The sequence below is a fragment of the Corvus kubaryi genome, unplaced genomic scaffold (genome assembly GCF_017639235.1).
Source record: "Corvus kubaryi isolate FWS band 111438036 unplaced genomic scaffold, C.kubaryi_AGA036_p1.0 37396, whole genome shotgun sequence".
Lineage (NCBI taxonomy): Eukaryota > Metazoa > Chordata > Aves > Passeriformes > Corvidae > Corvus > Corvus kubaryi.
The window spans coordinates 31,660,080-31,682,362 of record NW_024581135.1 but is presented as its reverse complement, the minus strand read 5'-3'; the positions used below and the strand labels follow the sequence as shown (position 1 = coordinate 31,682,362).

Here is a 22,283-nt window from a genome sequence, read left to right as displayed (position 1 = left end):
TCTTTCTTTTCTTAGATTTCTTTCTGAGGGCTGTGTGAAACCTTATTCCTACTGACTTGCCAAGAAGTCCACGGCAACGCACAGGAAAGGCAAATCAACTTTGGACTTTTTAGAACGCAACAAGTGATCTTCATTAACACGGCTGCTTTTCAGGCTGCAATCTGCAGTAACACCAAACAGGTAGGTAACATTAAAATGGTGATTGCATATGTGACCACAGCTTTAACAGTATGACCAGTGGTGAGCGCGTTCTCACTGGTATGAGGACAAAGTATCAATACCTTGCTGGGTATTCAGAAAACAACTGTGAAATTAGACTCAACAGATCAAGCCAAATGAAAAAATTTGAAAAGAATAAGCAAATTAGTCATCTGAGGCCCTTGACACGCTGGTGGTACCTGATCTTAAGGAGCTGGTGAGCACCTGTGACCTTCCAGCCACGTCTCAGCTGTGCCTGCAGTGGGACAGAGTGACCCAGGTACCAAGTCACATTAGAGCTGTGTGCGCCCATACACCACATCTGCAGAGAGCCTCCACTTTCACTTTGTGAATAAGCCCTTGTGCATTATCTGAAGTGACCAGGCTTGTTAGCTTTGATACCGATACTACTTGAGATCTTCTGTTACAGCTATTCTGTGTTTGCTTAGTGAACAATACAGGTCAAATGGAGCTGTTGGAAAAATAAATCCTCGACCATCTCTAACTCAGTTCTGACCCTCTACCCTAGGCACGGCAAGACTTCTCTGAAAACAAACATTCATTCCTAAATAAACATCTTCGAGGTGAGGAACAATGAATAATTACTTCTTAAGGTCTTTTTTATAATAGGAGACTATTTTCTCTATACAAAGGAGGAGTCACTTCCTGACTCCAGAAATGCATAATCTCTCTCTCGGCAGAGAGAGATTCCTACATTAATATTTCTAAGCTTGTTAAAACACTACAGAAAAAGACTGGGGGTGTGCGCCATTGTCACTCAAAGCTACAGCTCAGAGAGGCAAAGGTACGGATGTTTGAAGGAGGAAGAGGCTGCATTGACCTGAAAATACACAAAGTGAAATCACATACCCCAGCCAAGAAGGTAATACCACATCAAGTGCTGCTTCTCAGCAAAAACAGCCACCACAATCAGAGTATGCAGGTAAATGCCTTCACACAGCATCCAGAAGTAGTTGCAACCCATCAGGTACAGGTAGATGAACTGTGACACTTTGCAACTAACCTGAAGGGAAAAAAAGCAGAGCATAACATAAATTTTTAATTTGCAGAAATCTGAGAGCTTTATTTGCAAAGCAGAAAAAAATACTACTCAAGGTAATGTTTATTCTGTTTTCCACTACAATTACACATTTATTTACTTTTTAAAATAGAATTTTCCGGGCATTACAATCCCATACTTTATGGTGACATTAAACTTAATAACTGAGTCTGGGTTTTAATTCATATGTGAGGACCCTGAGATCCTCAAGTGTGGTAGAATGCTGTAATGATATTTTGCCTTATTGCAAACCTTGCCACACTTAACCATTCCAAATCCTTAATTATCTGTTAGTAACCACAGAAGAAATGTACTTTGATGTGGGTAATCCCCTCTCAGTTTTACTCACCACAACATATAACTACTCCAGAGAACAATTCATGTTTTTAAAATGCTTACAATACTTATGATTCTAACCTACTCATAACTGCACCTAGGGACCGAGAGCTTGCAGCAGGTTCTGGAGGAACCTAGCATTTATTTGTATTTATCTTTGTTCAAAATATATTCTACAATTTAAATGCTATAATATAATTTATTATGAAGTCTAAAATGTGAGGTTGTGAACAAGGAGCAACAGCTAACTTGCAGATTGGTCACATGAAATCCTTTTTTCCCCCTCTTTCCAACATGTTTGATTGTTCTATTTCTGCCACTTGGCTTAAAACAAACCAAAACCCAATATTGTTTTACCATTCTCTGCTCCCTCACTCACTTGATGATGATTATTATCAGCTATCTCAATATGTATTCCAGGACATTGATGACTGCTTCTACAGGAGAAAGAGAAATTATCTTTTTACTCGATTCAGCTTCTGGAGTTTTGCCCTAACTTCCACAGAATTAGAATTTATCTTCCATGTCTAAATAACAATAAAGGCAGAGCTAGGGATTTGTTTGTTTAGGTATTTCATCTTTAGGGTCTCCTGTTGCAAAAATAAATTGTTCTTATTTCAACTGAAGATGGCCAAGTTAAAGCCATGAGAAACCAGCAGACAGATCAAAAATACCTTGCAAAACATTTTTTCCTGCCCTTCCATGGTGAATACAGCTGTCAGCCTCCCTGACATCATCTAGAATAGGCTTCCCTGCAGTTGTTTCAGGGCAAAAGTGACTCTGTGGAGCTGAAAAGAGGCGTTCAGTAAGCTCAGTCTCTTCTTTTACTATTTCACAACCTCGAATGTGCAATGTCCTGAGCACTGTGAGACATCTGCTGTACTGCATCACACGGACACAGCGTTAGGAGTGCTTTAACCTCACTATACACAACATTTCATCAGCTCTGCAGCTCCCACCTCTGCTGCGCTGCTCAAGTTATTCACATACAAATAAACAAGGCTGTCAAATAGACTTTCACTTACTGGGTTAGTTGCAACTAATTCCTGGTTGTTGGCAACTGCTGTCAGTGAAATTATTGTTACAACAGAGTTGCAAACAAAAGAGAAAAACAGATTTTTATGCAGGGTAATCCTTTGGCAACTCAAGCTCCTAGAAAAGATAAACAAGAACAAATGAGTACATGGGAGGACAACTATGTGTACCTGGGGACAACTCTGACATTTTGAAATGCTAGAGCTCTTGATTTTACTAATAAGTCTTACATCAACCCTTTCTTCAGATCCAGAGCAAATTTCATACAATGACATGAAAGGTAGCACCTTTGCTTAAACACCAACAGGAAGAAAGCAAATACATTTAGGTCCAATATGTTTATAGTGAAGGACCTGCTTTGTAGTGGCCAGCTGAAAATTACCTGAATGCTGATAATAATTTTCAGAAGAATGACTTTTTTTTTTTTTGGTTAGTATCTGAAGAATTTCCCAATTACCTATCACACCTGAGCTTGACGAAGCTGTCTTACCCTGTTTCCATTTACCCAAATCTGTCCAGATCTTTTGAGGATAATTCCCTTTTACTCATATTCTTGTCATTTTTCTTACTTCAGCCTAAAGGCTGAAGAAACATTTAAATAAACAAAATAATGCAAATCTCACCCTGATTTTTGTGTCTAACTAAGTTATAAACAATTTATAGGCTATAATTAGAAAATCACTAAAGAACTGCATTAAATTGTGTTGATTTCTAAGGTTTGCTTTTAATCTTGAAATAAAATTAAAGAGAGAATTTATTTGGAAGGGCTTTTTTAAAAAAAACCCCAGAGATTCAACAATATCAAACAATGTTGAACTTAGGTGCAGCAACTTTCTGTTTTCCTGCCATTCTAGAGGAAGCAGGAATAACTCAGTGTATTCCAAGAGGCGGGACTGCTTCTCATTCAAGTTTTTCCAGTGAACTCCTGGATTGCTTTGGAGAAAGCAGTGACTGAAGCCTCTGCTGCAGTCTGTGCTCTCTAATCTGCCTGTCTCCAGTTAATGGCCAGAGAGATGGAGTGCAGCTGATTGACACTTTGGAATGACCAACTGGGGGAGAAAATCTACCACTTACACACATGCCACTGCTGCTCCCTGAGAGAAATCACAAACACATTCACAGGGGCAGCAGGGGACATGACTAAATTGTCACCCAAGGGGAAAAAAAAAAACAACAGGCTTTCTGGCCTCTTCAAATAGCATGCCTGGAAGAAAAGATAAAGGGGGAACATTGGTGATTAATTTTTAATTTGAGAGGATAGAAGGGAGAACGTTGTATTTTTTCAGAGAAGTGCAGATATGGAATATTCACAAAGGCTGGAGGAATAAATTGAAAACTGGTGACAGATGAAACAACAATCAATGTGACCCAAAGGAAAAAAAGGACAGTCCCAAAAGCTTGGTGATAGGGCAGATCTTGGCTGCAACCTTTGCAGTTCTCACAAGAGCTGTGTACAAAGCACCCACAGATCCCTGGACGAAGCTCACAGGTTTGGGTACACACTGTGCAAGGTCTGAGACAGTCCGAGGCCATGGCACTAAAAACAGGGGAAGGAAACCCCTGTAGACACCAGTGCTGCCATTCAGCAAGGACCTACAGGAAACTTTGGTTGCCATGTGTCATTTAGCTGAAAAAATACAAAAGAAAAAGCTTCCAAAATACAGAAAACAGGGCTGCATATGAACTTGAGGAAAAAATATATTCCATTAGGCTCTTTAAGGTTTTGAGTCTTTTGTTTTAATGCCCCAAACATACAAACTTTAATTATTATAACATGAAGGGTCTTATGGTCTTTGAAAATGTATTTTTATATGGTTTTTTTCCTATATGGTTTACATATGAAAAGAGAGACAATACTAGATTCCAGCGAAGGGCTTTGTGTAAACAAGTCCTGAAAAACTCTGGAATTCTGTCTGCTTATTGTTAAGACTCAAGGCTCAGGCAAGGAAGAGCACATACAGCTAATGGGGCCATCTCTCCGGGTCATCCCGCAGCTGTTCCTGTTGAATATTCAAACACACCCATCCACACCCACCTCCACCCATGCATGAAAGGATTGAAAGGATCACCGACAAGAAACAAAAAGCAAGACTGATGACATTTAAAAACTGTTTTTGGTAATAAAAGGATCTTTCCTAAGCTTCCCCACCCTCCCTCTTCTGTTATCCTTCCTATATTCCTTTTTTCTGACTGTTTTTCTTAATGACATAATATCCTTTAATCACTTCTCATATTTATGACCTAAAAACATTTGAATGACCAACCCCTCAATTAAACAATGTGTATTAAAATAAAAGCAGACTTCCTATTAAATTACCTATTTCCCTTCCTATTTAAACTCCTGTATATCTTGGGAATTAGGGAAAAATTAATTTCTCCAACATTTCTCCAAAAGAAAAAAGGGTGACATTTTCAGAAGCCCCTAAATGAGTTTAAGATCTAAGATTTTAAGGTATTCCAATACTGCAAAACTCAAGCAGTGAGATCCATGTGTGCATCTAAGGGGAATTATCTGTTCAGATGACATTACTGAAAGTGACTCAGCCAGCTCCTGCTCCATAACAATCCAATAATCAGTGCTTTGCCCACTCTCTCTTTAACACAGTGTTGCTCTCCTCTGTGGAAGCTGTCATGGGATTTGACATGACACTTGATCAACAGCAAGTCTTTTAGATCAGGTGGGTTTCTTTGGGTTTTTTTTGGCTGCTTTGATTTTTGTTGGGGGGGGGGATGGGGACACCTTTGAAACTATAGCTCCCCTTTATCGGAAACCACTGCTTTTTTAAGTACTCTCTTGCCTCTTTTTTCATTCTTTATGAAAATCCTACAACTATTTTAACATTTATAACACATGCATGATCTCGAGTATGGAACAGAATGAGAAAGCAGAGACACTGCAGAAGTTACTTTTATGTCTCATAGATGAGTTCTCAGAGAAGTTCAGACTTCCAAGCTTATGACCCATTTCATACTGTTAAACCAAGAACTCCAATGCACTTGGGGAACACAAGTCACAAACTGGACAAGTATTTCCAAGGAGAAAATTTTCTGAAGAAAAAACAAAATTTAAAATGCAAACATAAAATGTAGAAAAATTTTAGTCCTAAAAAATAATTCAAGTCCCAAACAATTGATTATTTCCTTTGGGGAAAAGTTTCAAATTTCTAGTCAAATCTAAAGATATCCCAATGATCAGAAATCCAACAAATGCTGTCCAGAAGCTGTCAGTCAACTTAGAGAATAAACTTTTTGGAAATGACAAATTCAAAGACACCCCCCACACTGGTACAAAAAAAAAAAAAAAAAAAAAAAAGGCCACCTGTTAAAGCTATGAATAATTATCCAAGCTTTAGCTGATACATAATACATCCTGGTATTAATCTAGGTCCTTAAATACCCTTCTGCTACTAAAAATACTTTAGAGGAACTGTACATCCCAAGAGAACAGCTTGCAGAGGACTTTCTTTAGCTTCCTTTGAATTTTGTAATTTCCTTTTATATCCCAACATAACCACAGTCTAGAAAATGTGGTTTGTGGGTCTGGATTGAATCCATGCGGTTCTCTGAGCAAGGATGATCCTGCTACCAGAAAAGAAAATCCCTGGATGGTTAAACAAACACAACATCGTATGTCACAGGATGGCAGCAAAGCAGATCACCTGCTTTTGCAGTAAGTACCACAAGCAAAGATGAAACTGGTTTTCATATTATGGTATAGAAAAACCACGCTTGACTCTGTGAATTTAGAAAATCATATCCTACTCCAAATCTTTTTCTTTTCCCCTGTGTTAAAGCATTTTTCCTGTCACATTAGATATTTAGTCTGCTAAGCTTTATGACATTTATTGCAACAGTGTAGACCTTTTTTATGCAACATCAAAGTTCTTATAAGGACTCAGCCATTTCACATGTTGAGTTTGTGGAAGGAAAGTGAATTTGGAAAGGGGAAGCATTGTTTTTACAGGTCATACAAAAATAAATTGATTAAAAACAATTAATTATCTGTGTTTTCCTCCTGAAACGAGATCAGAAAAAGCTGAAATGTCATCTTGATTACTGACTTCAAAAGAAAGGCTACAAAGTGGAAACATTGTTTGTTGGGGATTTGCAGAAATGTTGTGGAAGCCTGGGGAAATAATGCACAACTAAAGTGAAAGCATCGTTTCAGCCAGATGGGACTGAAAAGGAGAACTTTTTTTATCATCAGCTGCCTCCACCTAATTAATCAAAGTCCACAGCATGAGAAAAGCAGCATCCACTGCCAGTGTATCTGCTACTCCTATGTAAATGCCAGGAGGAAATGCAGGCTGGAGTGAGGCAGCAGGGTACAGTGGTAGGAGTAGGTGAGCGTGAGGAGCAGATGTGTTTGCCAAGGAGAAGGGATGCACAAATCATTAAACCAGGCCAGGCTGACATGGGGAGCCCACACTGGGCACTGCAGCAGCTGGCACAGGGAACAACTTGTCTTTCTCAGCTCTCCTCATACGGCAACACCCCAGGTTTCACCTTCCCACCAGGCCTCAGCAGCTTCTTAAAGGAAAAGAAAAAGAAAAGGAGTCTTTCATAGGGAAGGAAAGTAAGTTCACAAGATATGAAGTAATAAGACTAATTTGAAAAGGCCTGTGTGTTATATTATGAGCTGTTGTGACAGGGTGATACACTGCTCAAACTTCCTTTCAAGAAGGTGACACAGTAACTTAGTCAGCAGATGACAAGCCTATCATATACAATGCTGTGAATAAAAAAATGGGATTTTTTTTGTTATTCCCATTTCTACTGCAGATCTTAGCCTTACTTTCCTTACAGTTGTCATACTTCGTGGGTACTGACTTTGGAATGCTACTGTACCTATCAAATGTCATCACTATTTTGGTTTCCACTTGCTCTTTAGTTCAGCTGATGCTTGGCATAACACAGAATCGTAAAACATCCTGACTTGGAAGAGACCCACAAGGATCATTGACTCCAATTCCTAGTATCCATACTGTAATTTATCATTAAAAAATCCATACATCACAAACCCAAAATGAACAAGCATTTTCCCATTTCCTATTTTCAATATATTCCACAGGTTTTGGGTTGCAGGTTTTTGATTTTAGATATCTGAGAAAGGAAACCTCCTTTTTTGTTACAATATAATGTCCAATACCAAAGCTATATACTGGCTTTCTTCACCTTCCTGCTCCATCTAATTTCATTTGGATGGCTGGTGTCCCAAAGTACTGAAACCAGGATTGTGGCAACCACTGGTATTTGATAAAGGATTTTAAATATACTTACTTAAAATAAAAGAATATGCCAAGAGAAATCAGAAGTGATGCAATTGAAAGGCCATGTCCGATGATGGCCAAGTAATACAAGTTCAGAGCAGTCTGTAACACAAAAACAAAGCCAAGTGATTCAGACACAGCTACTGCTGATAAAGCACATATTTATACATCTCTTCTGCAGTTAAAGTGGCTATAAGACTAGTAAGAAAAAAACCCCAAACCATTTCAGGTAATTATGGAACAAGTTCAGAATCCTGCCAAACAACATCCTACTAAAATCTCTCTCCCTAGGGAACACAGCAGATTAATTGAAGTAATCACTAAAATTTACCTCTTACCAGTTAAAACACCAAGTTTCCAATATACACTACTATGGTTTTTTTCTGAGTATTTATATAACCTGGCTATTTAAGTTCCTGTACTGGCTGCATTGCTGTCTGAGGCTTGATTCCTCTCTTAACACAACTCCTAAGTAAAACATGTGCTTGCTGTATGAATTTATGTATTTTTTCCCCATAGAATGTTTTTTCTCAGCATTTAAAGATACTTCCTTCAAAGTAAGCTGTGATTATGGTACTGGAAATTCAGTTTTTATTGAGCATTTAAGGAAGGGCATGAAAAAAGTTAACAATTACTTAAAAATAGTGAAGACTAAGCATGTTAAATAAGCCTACAGTCAATCATGGAATTATGAAAATCTGGGTAGATACAAAAGGTAAGAAAAAGGAACCGGTGATTTAGTATTTGGAATATCTTCATGTTATCATTAATTCTTGTAGCTAATATATTAATTAACTAATTAATTATATCAGAAAGTAACAAACCTTTGCTTTCAGTCATGGAATCTGTCTTTCAAAAAACTCTTGCTCCATTCAATGTAAGATTATCATTTGGCACATAACAAAAATGAAGATTTTCAGGTTGAACCTTATACTCTCCCAATAAAGCACAACTATTTGGGTTCCAGAGGGAGAAGTAGAGCACACATCCAAATGCTCACATACTGAAAACTCTGTGTATCCTCTCAACTTATCATTCCAAGTTAGGACAGAATAATTGCAGCTTGCTATATACACTGACTTTTGAGATAATATAAAGAGATTGCAGGTAAAGCTTTAAGTAGGTTGTAAGATGACACAAGGGTAACTCTTTGTATGTGCTAGAAATTTTCAAATTATAATTATTTTTAAAAACGAGATAACTTCCTTAAAAAACACCCAAATGGCAATGCAATAGGTATAAGTGGAACTTCCTATGAAATTTGGAAAGTGAAAAATTTGGGAGTGAGAAAAATCAAGCGTTACCCCCAAATGCTAAAATTTGAGATGTGTAAAGGACAACAGCCTTTCTATGACAGGTCCATATCCTGTACCACCCCCTCACTCAGTGACCAATCCAGGCAGAGGTGCATTTTAAGGATTTAGAGACTTCCCCTCAATTTAGAACAGGCACAAAAGCATGGTACAGCAGGAACCACTGAGGGCAGTAACAATGAGAATTGAACAACGCACAACAGCCACAGTTATTGTGCAGTGTCTCATCTGCCTTCCAAGCAAAGTGAAGGGATAATGCTGCTGAGCGTAACAACACAGAGAGCAGCAGCAAGGCTTTCTTTGGAGCTTTTATTCCATACAATGGCTTCAGATTTGTGACAGCATTGAAATATGCTGGCAAAATAGCCCAAGGGAAACTACCTCATTATTCATTAAGAAAGATCATCATAGATCTGCTCCTTTCTGAATAATATCCTCCATTCCCAGCCAAATATTAGCAAGAATCAATGAATTACGGCAATTCTGCTAATAGAATTAAACTGCCATTAGCAAAATCAAAGTCTCATGGTTTGAGAAAAAGCAGTAATAAAGTGCCTTATTATCATCTGTAACCATCTTTTGCCCAATGTGGTTTTTAGGTAAGTACCCCAAGGCATTCAACAGCAATGGCGCAGTCAGTTAGAAACTCTCTATTACACGTCAGATTTCTTGACACAGTCTGCTATTTCTGAGCCCTTTAACATGAGGTCCAAATTAATTCACAGACTATCCTGGTCTGTAGTTTATAGCCCTGGTTCTTCCCATAACTGAATGTTTGATAAACATAAGGAATATTAGTGGACATACAGCTGGGGAACGGGGCAAAATACGCAGTTTTGCCCATTGAATCCTCACATATCACAAAGTATAGCAAAGAGGTCAGTTAGAAATTTTTTTTTCTTCTTCTAAATCTTTTAATGGATGGGCATGTTCAAGATGAACCGAAGTCTATAAAAATAGCATTTATACATAGACCCACACAGGTATGTGTGGGAACAGAGCCTACTTTTGGTATATAGAAAACTACTCAAAGCATTGTTGCATCAACTCTGCTGCCTTTTGAGTTTTGAAACTTGTAAAGATTTTCAGTTCAGTTTCTTGACACTGGTATCATGCACTCATTTCTTTCTTTACCTTCACTTTTTCATGTGTATAGATGTTGCACTGGGTGTAGTTTGTCCATGTCCTGTTGCTTTCTGGGTGTCTAAACCAATTCCCATTTGGATCACAGATCTTCGTAACTTTTTCTACAATCAAAGTTGATGGAATGAAAAACAAAAGAAGAAAAGTGAAAGAAAAATACAGCAGTCAGCACTGAAGTTCTATTTCCTGATGCCAAGTATTTAACAAAGATTGGCAAACAAGTGACAGCTTTATTAATATGACTAGAGAGACTTCGCTTGTTACTATGAATTCTGAGAAACTTGAGGCCATTGCTTTTGCTTGGCAAGAGCAACCAATGATGTGATTTTCCTTAAGAAAACAAATAGATTTTTCTTCTCCAATCCATTAAGTATCAAAATACATTGAACTAAGTGAACTACCAGATGAAGGCTGTAGAGAACTACCAGATGAAGTGACAAGAATATTTAAGTGGCTTGTTTAACATGCAAGATGGAAACTAAAGCCTAACATCCTACCACTATAAATTAGTACTGGACAGGAGGGAAAACATCAACAGTGAAACTGCTCAAGAACCAAACTGGAAAATTGCTGGAAACACAATGATTTCTATCATCAAATAGAAAGAGGCACAAAAAGACCCAGGGAAATACAAAGTGCGCAGAAAGAGACAAGACTAGAAATGTATGACATTTTCCACATGCTCACAAAGCTAAGCCCACAGAAACAGGAAATGATTCTAAGTGGGAGAAACTCTCTGTCAACTTCAACTTTTAAACTGAGGTAAAAGAGTAAGTCATATTTCTGCCTGTCTGTCAGAAAAGCTCATCTCTAAGAGGAAAGAACTGTGATCTAACTTCAATTCCTACTCCCTAATCTACAGAATTCCCAGAAAAGAAAATAAATAACTTGTCAGTTTTCTATGTGATAAAAGGAAAATGCAAATAATGCGTCTCGAGTTTCTGAAATCCCAGAGCATTAATGACTTGAGTGAGGCAAACAAAAGACATCAAGCCCCCAGACCTTCATTTCAACGAGAAATATGTTGATGTAGAAGTCAGTGCACTCATACCTGATGGGTTGAAATCCTGAAAATAGTCAGGACAACGCTGCACTGACACGGTTCCGGCAGCAACATCGCTCCAGCACAACCAGCCATCCCAGGTCCTGTTACAGTAAGGACCTGCAAACAGATAGAGACCTGGGAATAAAATAACTCTTGTTTCAGAACAGTCTTTCAAAGGTAAGATGTGGGACTGGGTAAGGTAGGTTTGCAGCAATGAGGAAAAAAAAAGAAAAAGAAGACTTAGCATTGGTTGGTTAAAACTTCACTTAACAGAGATAGTTCCTTACACATACATTTCTTTGAACATGTTTAAAAATCTTTTCTCATTCACCTTGAAATGGCCTACATCTACAATTTGCAAGCCTCAGATCTAGGGCATGGTGGGCAAAAACCCCCTAAATGGATTCATCTCAATAATGTCCCTTAGCAAAGAACCTCATGCTTCCAAAGATGGTTTTACTGATTTTTTTTATATTTTGGATGGATACCAAGCCTGTATATATGTTTCCTCGTTCATAGAAAACACAGTGGTATCCCAGAAGCCACAAGAAAGCCTGGCTGGGAGGAGCCACACTGGCTCTGCCTCAGGCTGAGCTGAGCCTGCAGCAGTCACTGGACAAACACTTCCCCAAGTGCCCCAGGAACAGGGAATCCAGTGCCCCTCAAGAGCCTGTTCCAATGTCTCATTCCTCACACACATTTCAACATCTAAAATAAACCTCCCTTGAGAATGAGCTGGCGTTTTATAAACAGCTTCTTTCCCAAAGGGCACACGGAATGACTGACCATCTGTACAAATTTGAAGATGTTTTTATTATCTCACTTCAGTTTTCTTTTAAAGACTTAATAATGTCCCCATCTCAAAGGCTGCAGTTTTCAAAAGTCATGTTATTCCTCCTCATCTGAAGATTTTCCAATTTATGCAGATCCTTCTGAAGCTGTGAAGCCCCAAGCTGGGCATAAGCTTACACTGCCATACTTGTGTCCATTTCTGACCTCCAGGCACTCAGTTCCTTCAAAGAATCATTTCAGATGAGAAGAATCTCTTTGTAAAAGAACACAATCCCCTTTGCTTGCCTCAAAAGCTATTTAGTATTTCCAGAAGCTACCAAATGAATACAGCAACGGGTGGAGTGGCTGAGGTCAGCTTTGAGTGACTTATCAGGAAAAGCAATAATGACACTATCACAACCCTCAGAACAGGGAAACTGTGTGGATCAAGATACTTACAAGTTTTAAAGGCAGATGTGACCAGGCAGACAGAGGTATTATAAGAGCATGAAATGAAATAAGGTGGTAAGATTAATTAGTCATGATTTTTTAATATAGATATCTATTTAAACTAACATTTCTTACTTTATCAGAAAGAAGAGCTTTGTGTTATATCAGGAGTGGTGCTATGGGCAGGTAATGTAACATATTACTTCATGCATCCCAAAGTGATGTTTATAAAAAATTGGGCAAATATTGTTACAACCTGAAAAATAATTGCTAGCAAGACAAGAAATTAATATAAAGAAAGGATCCTGAATTACTGTAATTATATCCGTTGACCACTTGCTTTAGTAAAAGCTCATAAGGAAACAATCTACCTTCTTTCTTGTGGATAGGATCTTGCATAATCTTCTGGTAGCATTCATACTGGGCTGTCATGATTTTATTCCGTGTAACGCTCAGCTGGGCAAAGTCCATTGTCGTGTTCTGATGCCCCTCAGATGGTGTAGCAGTGGCAAAGAACTAAGAGGAAAAACACGTCTTTTAGCAAGCCACATACAAGCTCCAACATCAATCTTTTCAAATATTATCCTTTAAATATTATTTTACTGAAAGAGAATGATCTTCCAATCTTATTACTGACAATATGATTTTATGTATTTCTGGTTAATTAGCAATTCTTACTACTGAATCGTGATAAATGTCTCCTGAATGAGCATGGGGGAGGAACAATTGGCAAGAATTGTAAATAATAATGGCAACGTGCATAGAAAGCACTGAGACGGTCAGAGGGATACAAACAGCTTTTGTGAAAGCCAGTGAAATGTATCAAAGTTCAGTCTAAAAGACATTTCAGTCAGACCCAAAATGATCCTTTACCAAAAAAACCCTTCCATATATTTTATGCACTGAAGCATTTGGCTTGTCCAGAGCTATTTGGTTTCTCTGTAGTCTGGTGAACCATAAAGTCAACCCTCAGAATAAAAAATGGTATTGAAAAGACAAGACATCCACTTTGATGGTTATAAAAATTAAAAATTAAAAAATCTTAGGAAAGCTGATCTTGACCAAAACCTGAACCTTTTAAGTGAATTTTTAATAGTAATTAAATATTTTATGGGAAGCTACTAAGCTTCTCAGAAAAACACAGCTGCAGATTGAAATACTGTACCACTGTTGAACAAGGGATGAAATTAAAATTTCTGAGGATGTCCTCTGAATCTCAGTTAGTCATCTTCTCCTCTTCCTGGGGTCCACAGGGTACTGCTTCTAGGTCACTTGTCCACTGCTAGTGTTCTGATCCAGCAGAGAATACGCTGGATTCAGTAGAGGTAAATACTGTTTCTGTTCCTTTGCCAAAGGAATTTAAAGGACAACAGAAGGTAGATAAAGATCCTGTTGTTCAGAAGCTACATTTGAACACAAGATTAGCTCTTTCTGTTTCCATATTAATAATTTCTATGGTACTCTTTACAGGGTTGTTAAAACTGGGAAGTGATTTTAAAAATTCATAAGACTCACCATAGTAACCGATAAGAAGAATAGCAAAAATGTGATCCAGATTTTTGTCATTTTTAAATCTGGTGCAGTGAATTTTATGTTGTAGCTGAATGAACTCAAACTGCAATAGAAAAAAAAAAATAGAAAGAAATTTAGCAATTAATGAAAGCCAAAACTGATAAAAGACTTTCATATTTTCTTTCTGAACTAAAATCGATGGAGGTCATCTCCATTTTTATTCATGCACAGTGATGCCATGTGAAATACACAGGGATGCACAATATGGTGTCAAAACAAGGCACTCAGTTCCTCAGCACTGAACTCCAGCAGCAGGGATTTCTGCACTGCTCCTCCACTGCCTCGCCCAGCCTGGTACCAACCCCACAGCAAACAGCCCTGAGATACAAACTGCAATCAATGCTATCTCTGCCTTTGGGCAACCACAGCAGTTACACTGCACGTTGCTTTCCTTAAAGTACACACAGGCTTTCAAACACACACAATTATTTCCCATTTTCTTTATATGTCCTGATATTTAATCCTCCCATTTCTGGAATAACTGATCTAGTAAGAAGCCACTTCATCCTGAACTTACAGCTTTGCAAGGATAAAAGTAGCAATGCAAGAATGAAATGTGAGCTGTAAAATAGTTTCTGTACCTGCAGTAGCTGTAGTTTATCTGTCATTTGAAGAAAACACAAATACCCAAGCCAGCTATGACCACTTTACACTGCAGACTCTTCTTAGAATTGATTCTTGAAGTAAAAAATTCACCCAAAGCATAAAATATACACCATTATTTATGAAACATGTATACCATCCATCTAGCGTAACCCTGCCATGACAACTGCCTCAAAAGGAAGGGAAATGCCAAAGAGATTTGCCTTTTCATATTTCAGTGTCCTGAAGTATCGTGAGAAGATCACAAAGCTGAGCCTGGAACTGAGGTAAGAGCTTTTCTTCTGATTGCATTGTGGAAAAATACCTCTGTCTACTCAGTTTAGTTATTACAACTAAACCACATTTCAAAAATCCAAGTATCTCACTGCAGCAGCATTAATGAAGCTATTCTCAGCTAAAATAAAAGCAATAACTTGTGTGAGTTTAGCTCCCTTGTACAGATGAATTCACTCCAAGACTCCAAGTGATTTAAGACACAAACCTTGCATACCCAAAGCCCCTCACACAGCTCATCCAGCCCAGAGACCACACTGCCAGCAAATCCAGAGGGCTGTGGGTGCTGTACCTACACACAAACCTGAGTCCTGACCCAGGCCACGTTCCCCCTCACGCTTGCTTTCATCTTTGGAATTTTTTCTTATCCAGCAGCAATGTCCTATGAGAAACTGGGGAATGAAAAACAACTGGCAGTACATTGGCCAGCAGACCTAACTGTACAAAAAGCTCATTTTTAAAAGACCACCCCCATTTTAGTCACAAAAAGCAAGCATTTGACATTGCTACTTTCCTGCTTTCACACTGGGACTGGGTCCTCCTAATACAGCTATAATACAATAAACAGCATCTTGTACGACATACTAACTACTAAATATGAAATCATTGCTGTTTATTGTACAGCCTGATGCAAATACAAGAAATGTGTTGTAAAATCAGTTGTACCTGTTTAACCCAGAATAAAACTGTATCTGTAATCTTCCTTCTATTTTTACCAGTGGCATGGAATCCTGGAACACTGATTGCTGCAAATTGCACAGGTGAGGCTCTGAAATTCAAATCTGAAGGCTTTTAAACACTTAGAGGAAGACCAATTAGCATACATGAAATATATCCTCAGTTTGAGCTACTACTTCCCTGGAAAATCCACATGGTAAGAACTAAAGTGAATAGATAACAGTAAAGACCTTTATCTGTTAACTAAAAAGAAATCTAAATATCTTTGTGTAGTGACTAAAGCTTGACTAAAACCAGATACCCAAATAAATCTAAATTAACAGAAGAGCAATATGAGTTCAATTCTGCATGACAACTGGGGGTAATGATTAATTCAAACCTATCACATGTTTCATTAATTTACAGCTGTGTCTGTTTTCCTAGGGGAAAAACCCCTGACCTTCTAAGGAAATTGGAATTAATAACTTATTGCAAAGTAAGTCAATAATCTTTTCTCTCCCAAGTATGACAAAGCACATCTGCGCAGGGTTAAAATCCACAAATGATGTGCACAGGGCAAGCCAAGAGATGAACCAAGTAGAAAATAGCAACCATAATTTAGTGTATGTTTTTTTATACATGTATACAAGAGTTCAAAATAATTTTATCTACAATAGTTCCAAAAATCCTTATGCTAAAACAAATTTTGGCTGGAAAATTTAAAATGCATGTTTTTATATTGCTCTCACTTGCTTATTATAATTTATCTGAAAGATACAACATCATATAAACAAAGGCAGAAATTATCTGCTTTGATTCAGAGTCCAAGTTTATTTCTGTTTCACAATATCAAAAGTCATCCCTTAGCTCAGTTCCTTTAATGGTCCGAGTCTTTTCATACCTAGTGGTTTTGTAGACATTTCCTATCAACTGCTCCAGTATCCGCTGTTAAATTATTAAGTCTTCCCAGGAGATAAAATGTTAAGTCAAGCCTATAATGCACTCTCTGCTTTCCACTCATTTCCCTCAGTTGCTAACATATGGAGAGAAAAAAAACCCCAACCACTACCTTATTCTAAACATCACTACTTACGGCCTTAATTACAAAACACAGGATGAAGGTCATTTGGATGCCTATCTGGACTCCAGGAAAGCATTTCTTGCATCACTACATGAATTCATTCACTCAACGTTTATTCCAGTTAGTCTGGAGAAGACTTTTCCAAGGAAAATTAAGAACTTTCTTAGGGATGGACAGCAACATATTCCATTGACTGAGGCAGCAAGCCAGTACTGCTGAGAAAGTCAGGCTGCTTTTATTAATCATCTGCTCTGATGAGATACAAACTTAACTCTCAGAAAGTTCTTTCCCTCTCAAAGCCTGAAGGTATTAGGCACACAAGAAATCAGTGGTGAAAAGAGACCCATTCTTAGGTTTCCTTAAATAATAATGCTTCCCAAGTTGTTCTGCTATTCTGACAAGTCCACTGTGGGGCGGAGAAAAGAACCATATTGGATTGAGATTAATCTGAGTGTCTTGAATGAATCCCTTGACTCCCACTCTGTGACAGTGGGAATCTGCACAAAAGCCAGTAGGACAGGGATTTACATGGCAAGTATTGACTGAAACTGAGGTGGTGTAGACACAACACTACAGCTACTGGCAGTCCCCTGGCTGAAGTATTTTCCCAGTAAAAGGGAAGATCAGTGAGAAAAAAAATGGGGAATTTTAACAGTAAATTAGATCTTCCAGATCTCTGAAATATAATTTTTATTTCTAGTGCATATTTGAGCATTTAGTGAAGACTGGGATAACTTAAATGAAACAACAACAACAACAAAGGAGATGCCATTAAGGATATTCCCAAGGCCTACGCTGTGTTTGTCACTGATAGCAGTGACACCTACTGAAAAAGGAGGAACTAAAAGGGAACTGCAAGTTGGACTTAGCTAAAATAGTCACTGGTATATCTTTAACAGATGTTCACATTTCTCTTCCTCCCGCTTTCTCTAGAGCCATCCTGCCTCATCAGCTGTTTCTACTTTTAACTTTCCCCCATCCTCCCAAGAATAAGCGGCACCCTTGCACCCTTGCTGAGCTCCAGACACTTCCCATTTCAACCATTCAGTAAAAGGGTTAAAAAATCAGTCATTAAAAAGAAAAAAATCATTTTTTTGAACTTGAAAACCACATTTAGTATAAACCAAAAAACACAGGCAGCTTCCACCTCAAACAGTTCTCAAATCTGACTTCAAGTGGGAATGCAACTCTGTGTGAGTGGGACAGGAGGGAGAGCCTTCTTATGTCACTGCAGGTCCATCCATAAACGCCCAAACATTTTTCACTAATTGGTAATCTTTGATTTGCCCGGAAGCCAACAAAACCATTCCAATGCCAAAAAAGCCAAAGCCACAGAACTTGTGCAGTGTAAATGATATACCTTGCAGCGTGCTATAACCTTGTAACACTGAAGTTAAACATGTTTGCATACAGATGTAAAACCTTCATCTCCCACTGAAAATGGGTCAGAATGGGTATCTTCTTGACACTTTGTTACTTCTGGTTCTTTTTGGAGGGAGGCATACAACTTGAAGTATTTAAAACCCCAGGCAATGTTTGGTTGTTTCAGCCCAAGATAAAGACAAAACCAACAAGTTGGAAAATGCCCAATACTTTTCAAAGTGTCCCTAATTTGAATTGCTGTTCAAATTGCACTGTTAATAAAAAACTCCCCCAAACCAACAAGACCAGTAGCTTCAAATGGAATTGCAGATGGAGCCTCCACTTGCATCTTCACTCACATAAATTTTCTGGGAAATACTTCTCTGACTAAAAGGGCTCTGCAAGTGGGCAGCACCAGCCAAATAATACACACCAGATTCACTGAGTCCTGGAAATGGACTGTAAAGTCTCCACACTTATATTAGAGAATAATGCAAGGCAGTGTGGAAATCTTCCTATTTGGGTAATACACCTTTATTTCTGAGGGAACCACTTCTACCAGGATTTGAACAAACTGCTCAATGGTATCCCATAACAGCTCACAGCTGTATGTGTGGGAATTACTCCATCCTCCTAATAATTATGGAGCTTAAAAGTAAAGTTAAATAAAATAATGCCACACAAACATTCCCCACCTTTCCTTCCATGAGCTTCTCCTAGGAAGCAGTTGTGGCACAATGGCATTTACTGTCTTGAGGATTAACAGAAGCAAAGAAATGCAGTGGCATATCTCAATTTAACCCGAGTTATTCTACAGCAACTTCCTTGTGCAGGTGGCAGTTCAGCTCTGTAGGAGAAAGTCCTCGCTGTTTAGTTCCTGGGCCATGTGCTGTGCTGGTCTCATGGTACAGGGCTGTGCAAGTAGGAAATTAGGACTGGCTCATGAAGATGTTTCACATCTTGTATTCTCTTTATTCGCATGCTTTTTGCTTTTGTTTTTGCATCATTCTGGTTGCATGCCAGAGTCCTCGCAGAGATTGCAGAACCATCTGCATATAAAATTGCACAGATTAAATTCCTCCTGGGTGCTTCTTCCCATGAATAGCTTTTGGCAACCATTCAGATAAGTTTTGTCACCTGCACCAAACAGAAATTACTAGCAGTAATTGGCAACACTCATGGCCAGTTCCAATAACACCTAAAGTTATAAGAACCTATCACAGAGTGATAGTGATGCTAGTTTTCCTCTATTTTCTAACACTTCTTTTGTTCAATTCGCAGGTGTGGATGATATTGTAAATTATTCTGAGGAGAAACATGGGCTATGGAGGTCCAGTTAAAATCCAAACCAACCAACAAAACTCAGCAAGAAATGCCACCACAACAAAGTTCTCCAAATAAGACTTTGAAGGAGGGAATGTCTACAAGGTTCTTACCCATGCATATTCTGCAATTTCTGCCCTTGGTCAACATTACTCCTCTCCACAGAGCAGAGTGCAGAGCAGAGTTTTTGTGGTTTTGTCCATCACACCAATTTTGGCCCTTTAAAGCAGGATTTCCACTGATAAAAAAGGTAAGAGTATTTCCTTGTTGCTTTTACATTGAAAAGTCATCTCTTGGCCCTTGTGCTTTCCATGCTTTCCCTATAAATTATGAAGGCTCTACCCCTCCTTGTCCAATATGACGAACTTCCCACTGACTTAAGGACACATGAAGCAGACACATGTACAGATCGTGCAATGCCATGTGGACGGATGGCAAGGACTCAATGAGGGTTACAGTTACAAGTCAGCAGGCTATCTAACAGTGCCAAAGAAATGCAGCAGGTGAATTTTGAAAATATCAAAGCAAAGTAAAATTATTAATCTCTCCTGAGGAACTAGTTAAATGAAGACAACAGAGATTCTGGCAAAGTAAAATCTTTACCAAGAGACTGCTAGGGCTTTACTTTCAAGAGATGCAATTGTGATTTCCGACAGTTTATAGTTCTTAATGCCTCCACAGTTTCCAGTCAGTGCTATTTGACTACTATTGTGTAAGCATGCTGTTATGCTTATTTTACAAACTTAACCCTTTTCACCCCATAGCCCTAACCCAACTGTATCGTGATGCCTAAAATCCATCAGCATAGCTACCTTTGCTCCTAGGCATAACTCACGAAGTTCAGTTCAAAGTTCTGTAATCCATGGCACTGAAATTCCATAGCAATCACTCAAGCACAAAGCCACTTTGAAGGGAGGCTGCTCTGCTCTGCTGAACAGTTATCTGTAAAAATCCACTATCAAACATCCTGGAAACGACTATTAACAGAAATGAAGATGATGGCAGACTAATGAATGATTAAATTCCAACAGCTGATGGATCAAGATGATTCAGGTCTGGTACTTCCCTTTTTATTTTTTTTTTTTTTAAACTGTATTATATTCCAGTTATAGTAATTTAAAAAACGGGTTGAAATATATCCAATAAACTTTCCTGAAATTTTACTTCTTCCAAAACAACTGTGGTGATGTGGCAAGGATGTTCCAGTTAACACACTGTTTTCAATAAAAGGGAATAGCTCATGGCATTCATTCTTTTTCATGGATTTCATGCTATTAACAAGTTGGAGAGCTCCTGCATTTTTACTAGGTATATAAGTATAGTTCCCTAGATACATTTATATATGACTGATATTCTTAGTCATAGGATTTAATTTTAGGTAGTCCTGCCAGGAGCAGAGACATGCACTCAATCAGCCTCATGGTCCCTTTCCACTTCAGAAATCCTATGATATATATGAAAAATATGGTATAGTCCTCCAAAGAAAATTTCTCCACCTTCAAGGAAAATTATTTCTGTTTCGAATTAAAGCTAAGCCAGTATGAATTTATGAATTCATCAAACAGACCTTAAGACTGTATAACACCCCTTGTTCAGATGCTGAAGTGGGATTTTTTCCCAGCCACTGCTGTTTAAAAGCTGCAGAGTGTCCTGCTGCTCTGTGTGCCCCTTTCAGGCAGTGTTTTTTTATTTGAATGACTCCGTTTGATGCTGTTTAGCAAATAATGACCCAAAAGAGATCCAAAGGTTTCTTTGTGAAAATGTTTACGGCATGAAGTAATTTTCTCAACTGGCTGAGTTTTAAAAGTTTTTTGTTATTTCTTCATTGACACATGCTAATTTTACAAGAACAGTATTTCCACAGTTCAAAGACTTCTCTCAAGGTCAGAACAAGGCAATGGGAATGGGAAAATTGGTTAAGCAAAATGTACCAGGACTTTTGTTTTTTTGAGAGTTTACCACTCAGGCTTTTCCTCATTGGCCCCAGCCCAGTTTGGCAGCTGAGCATATCCTATGAAACTTACAGGTTTTACATCAGTTTCCTTTAGGTTCACATTTAGAAGTGTGAATATTTATACACAAAAATATTCTCATTCAGTTATAAATAAAGCAATAAAGTTTCAAAATATGATTTTTTAAATGAAATTGTTAATTTTCAGGTGGACCATGGCATAGCAGCAGCTCAGAGCAGGATGGGGAGGGAGCAGGTGGCCAGGAAAGGGAACTGCTTTTGCCAGGATAAACAAAGTGCTGGTGTAGCCACTGCATCAGAACCGGTGTCCCAACTTTGGGTTCACCTTTGGTCAATGACTTGAACAGAACTGATGAACAAAGTGTAGAGAAAAACTCTTCTTGGAAATGTCAGAAGCACGGTAGTCTTCTGATTTTGTGTTGCATTTCTTTCTTTTACTTAAAAAGACCCCAAACAACAACAACCAAACAAAAACCCAAAACGCAGTACAGAGGACTAAAATATCCCCAAGGCAGCTTTCACTGGCAATGATTTTAGTCTGGCTAAAGATGAAATTTCAATTGCAAAGTTCATGCCAAGTATTAACATCTTCTCTCATGAGACATTTCTGATGCATTCACTAGTCCAAAATACTTCAGGTAAATTTAAGGCAGCTTTAGAAAAATTCAGCTTTGTATATTTATTTAAAACAAACCAAACCACCAGCTACTTCAAAGCCTTTACCAGGTCAACCTAAGTCACCACAGTTCAGAACATTTCCTCTTAAATTTAATGAAATTTAAAATTTCATATGCCAAAAGTCAAAAGTGCAAGCTCTGG

The 22,283-nt window shown here is 38.3% G+C and overlaps 1 protein-coding gene across 1 annotated transcript in view; it reads right to left on the bottom strand.

Moving 5' to 3' along the window:
- CALCRL (calcitonin receptor like receptor) overlaps window positions 1-22,283 on the bottom strand; it is a 63,863-nt gene that overhangs the window by 16,428 nt on the left and 25,152 nt on the right. Inside the window, exons 2-8 of the mRNA XM_042040375.1 lie at window positions 14,137-14,236; window positions 12,993-13,137; window positions 11,407-11,517; window positions 10,347-10,459; window positions 7,910-8,001; window positions 2,620-2,746; window positions 1,069-1,222 (exon numbers count right to left, since the gene is read on the bottom strand). Of these exons, the coding sequence (XP_041896309.1) occupies window positions 1,069-1,222; window positions 2,620-2,746; window positions 7,910-8,001; window positions 10,347-10,459; window positions 11,407-11,517; window positions 12,993-13,137; window positions 14,137-14,187 (793 nt within the window). The 5' untranslated portion in view covers window positions 14,188-14,236. The remainder of the gene's footprint in view (window positions 1-1,068; window positions 1,223-2,619; window positions 2,747-7,909; window positions 8,002-10,346; window positions 10,460-11,406; window positions 11,518-12,992; window positions 13,138-14,136; window positions 14,237-22,283) is intronic.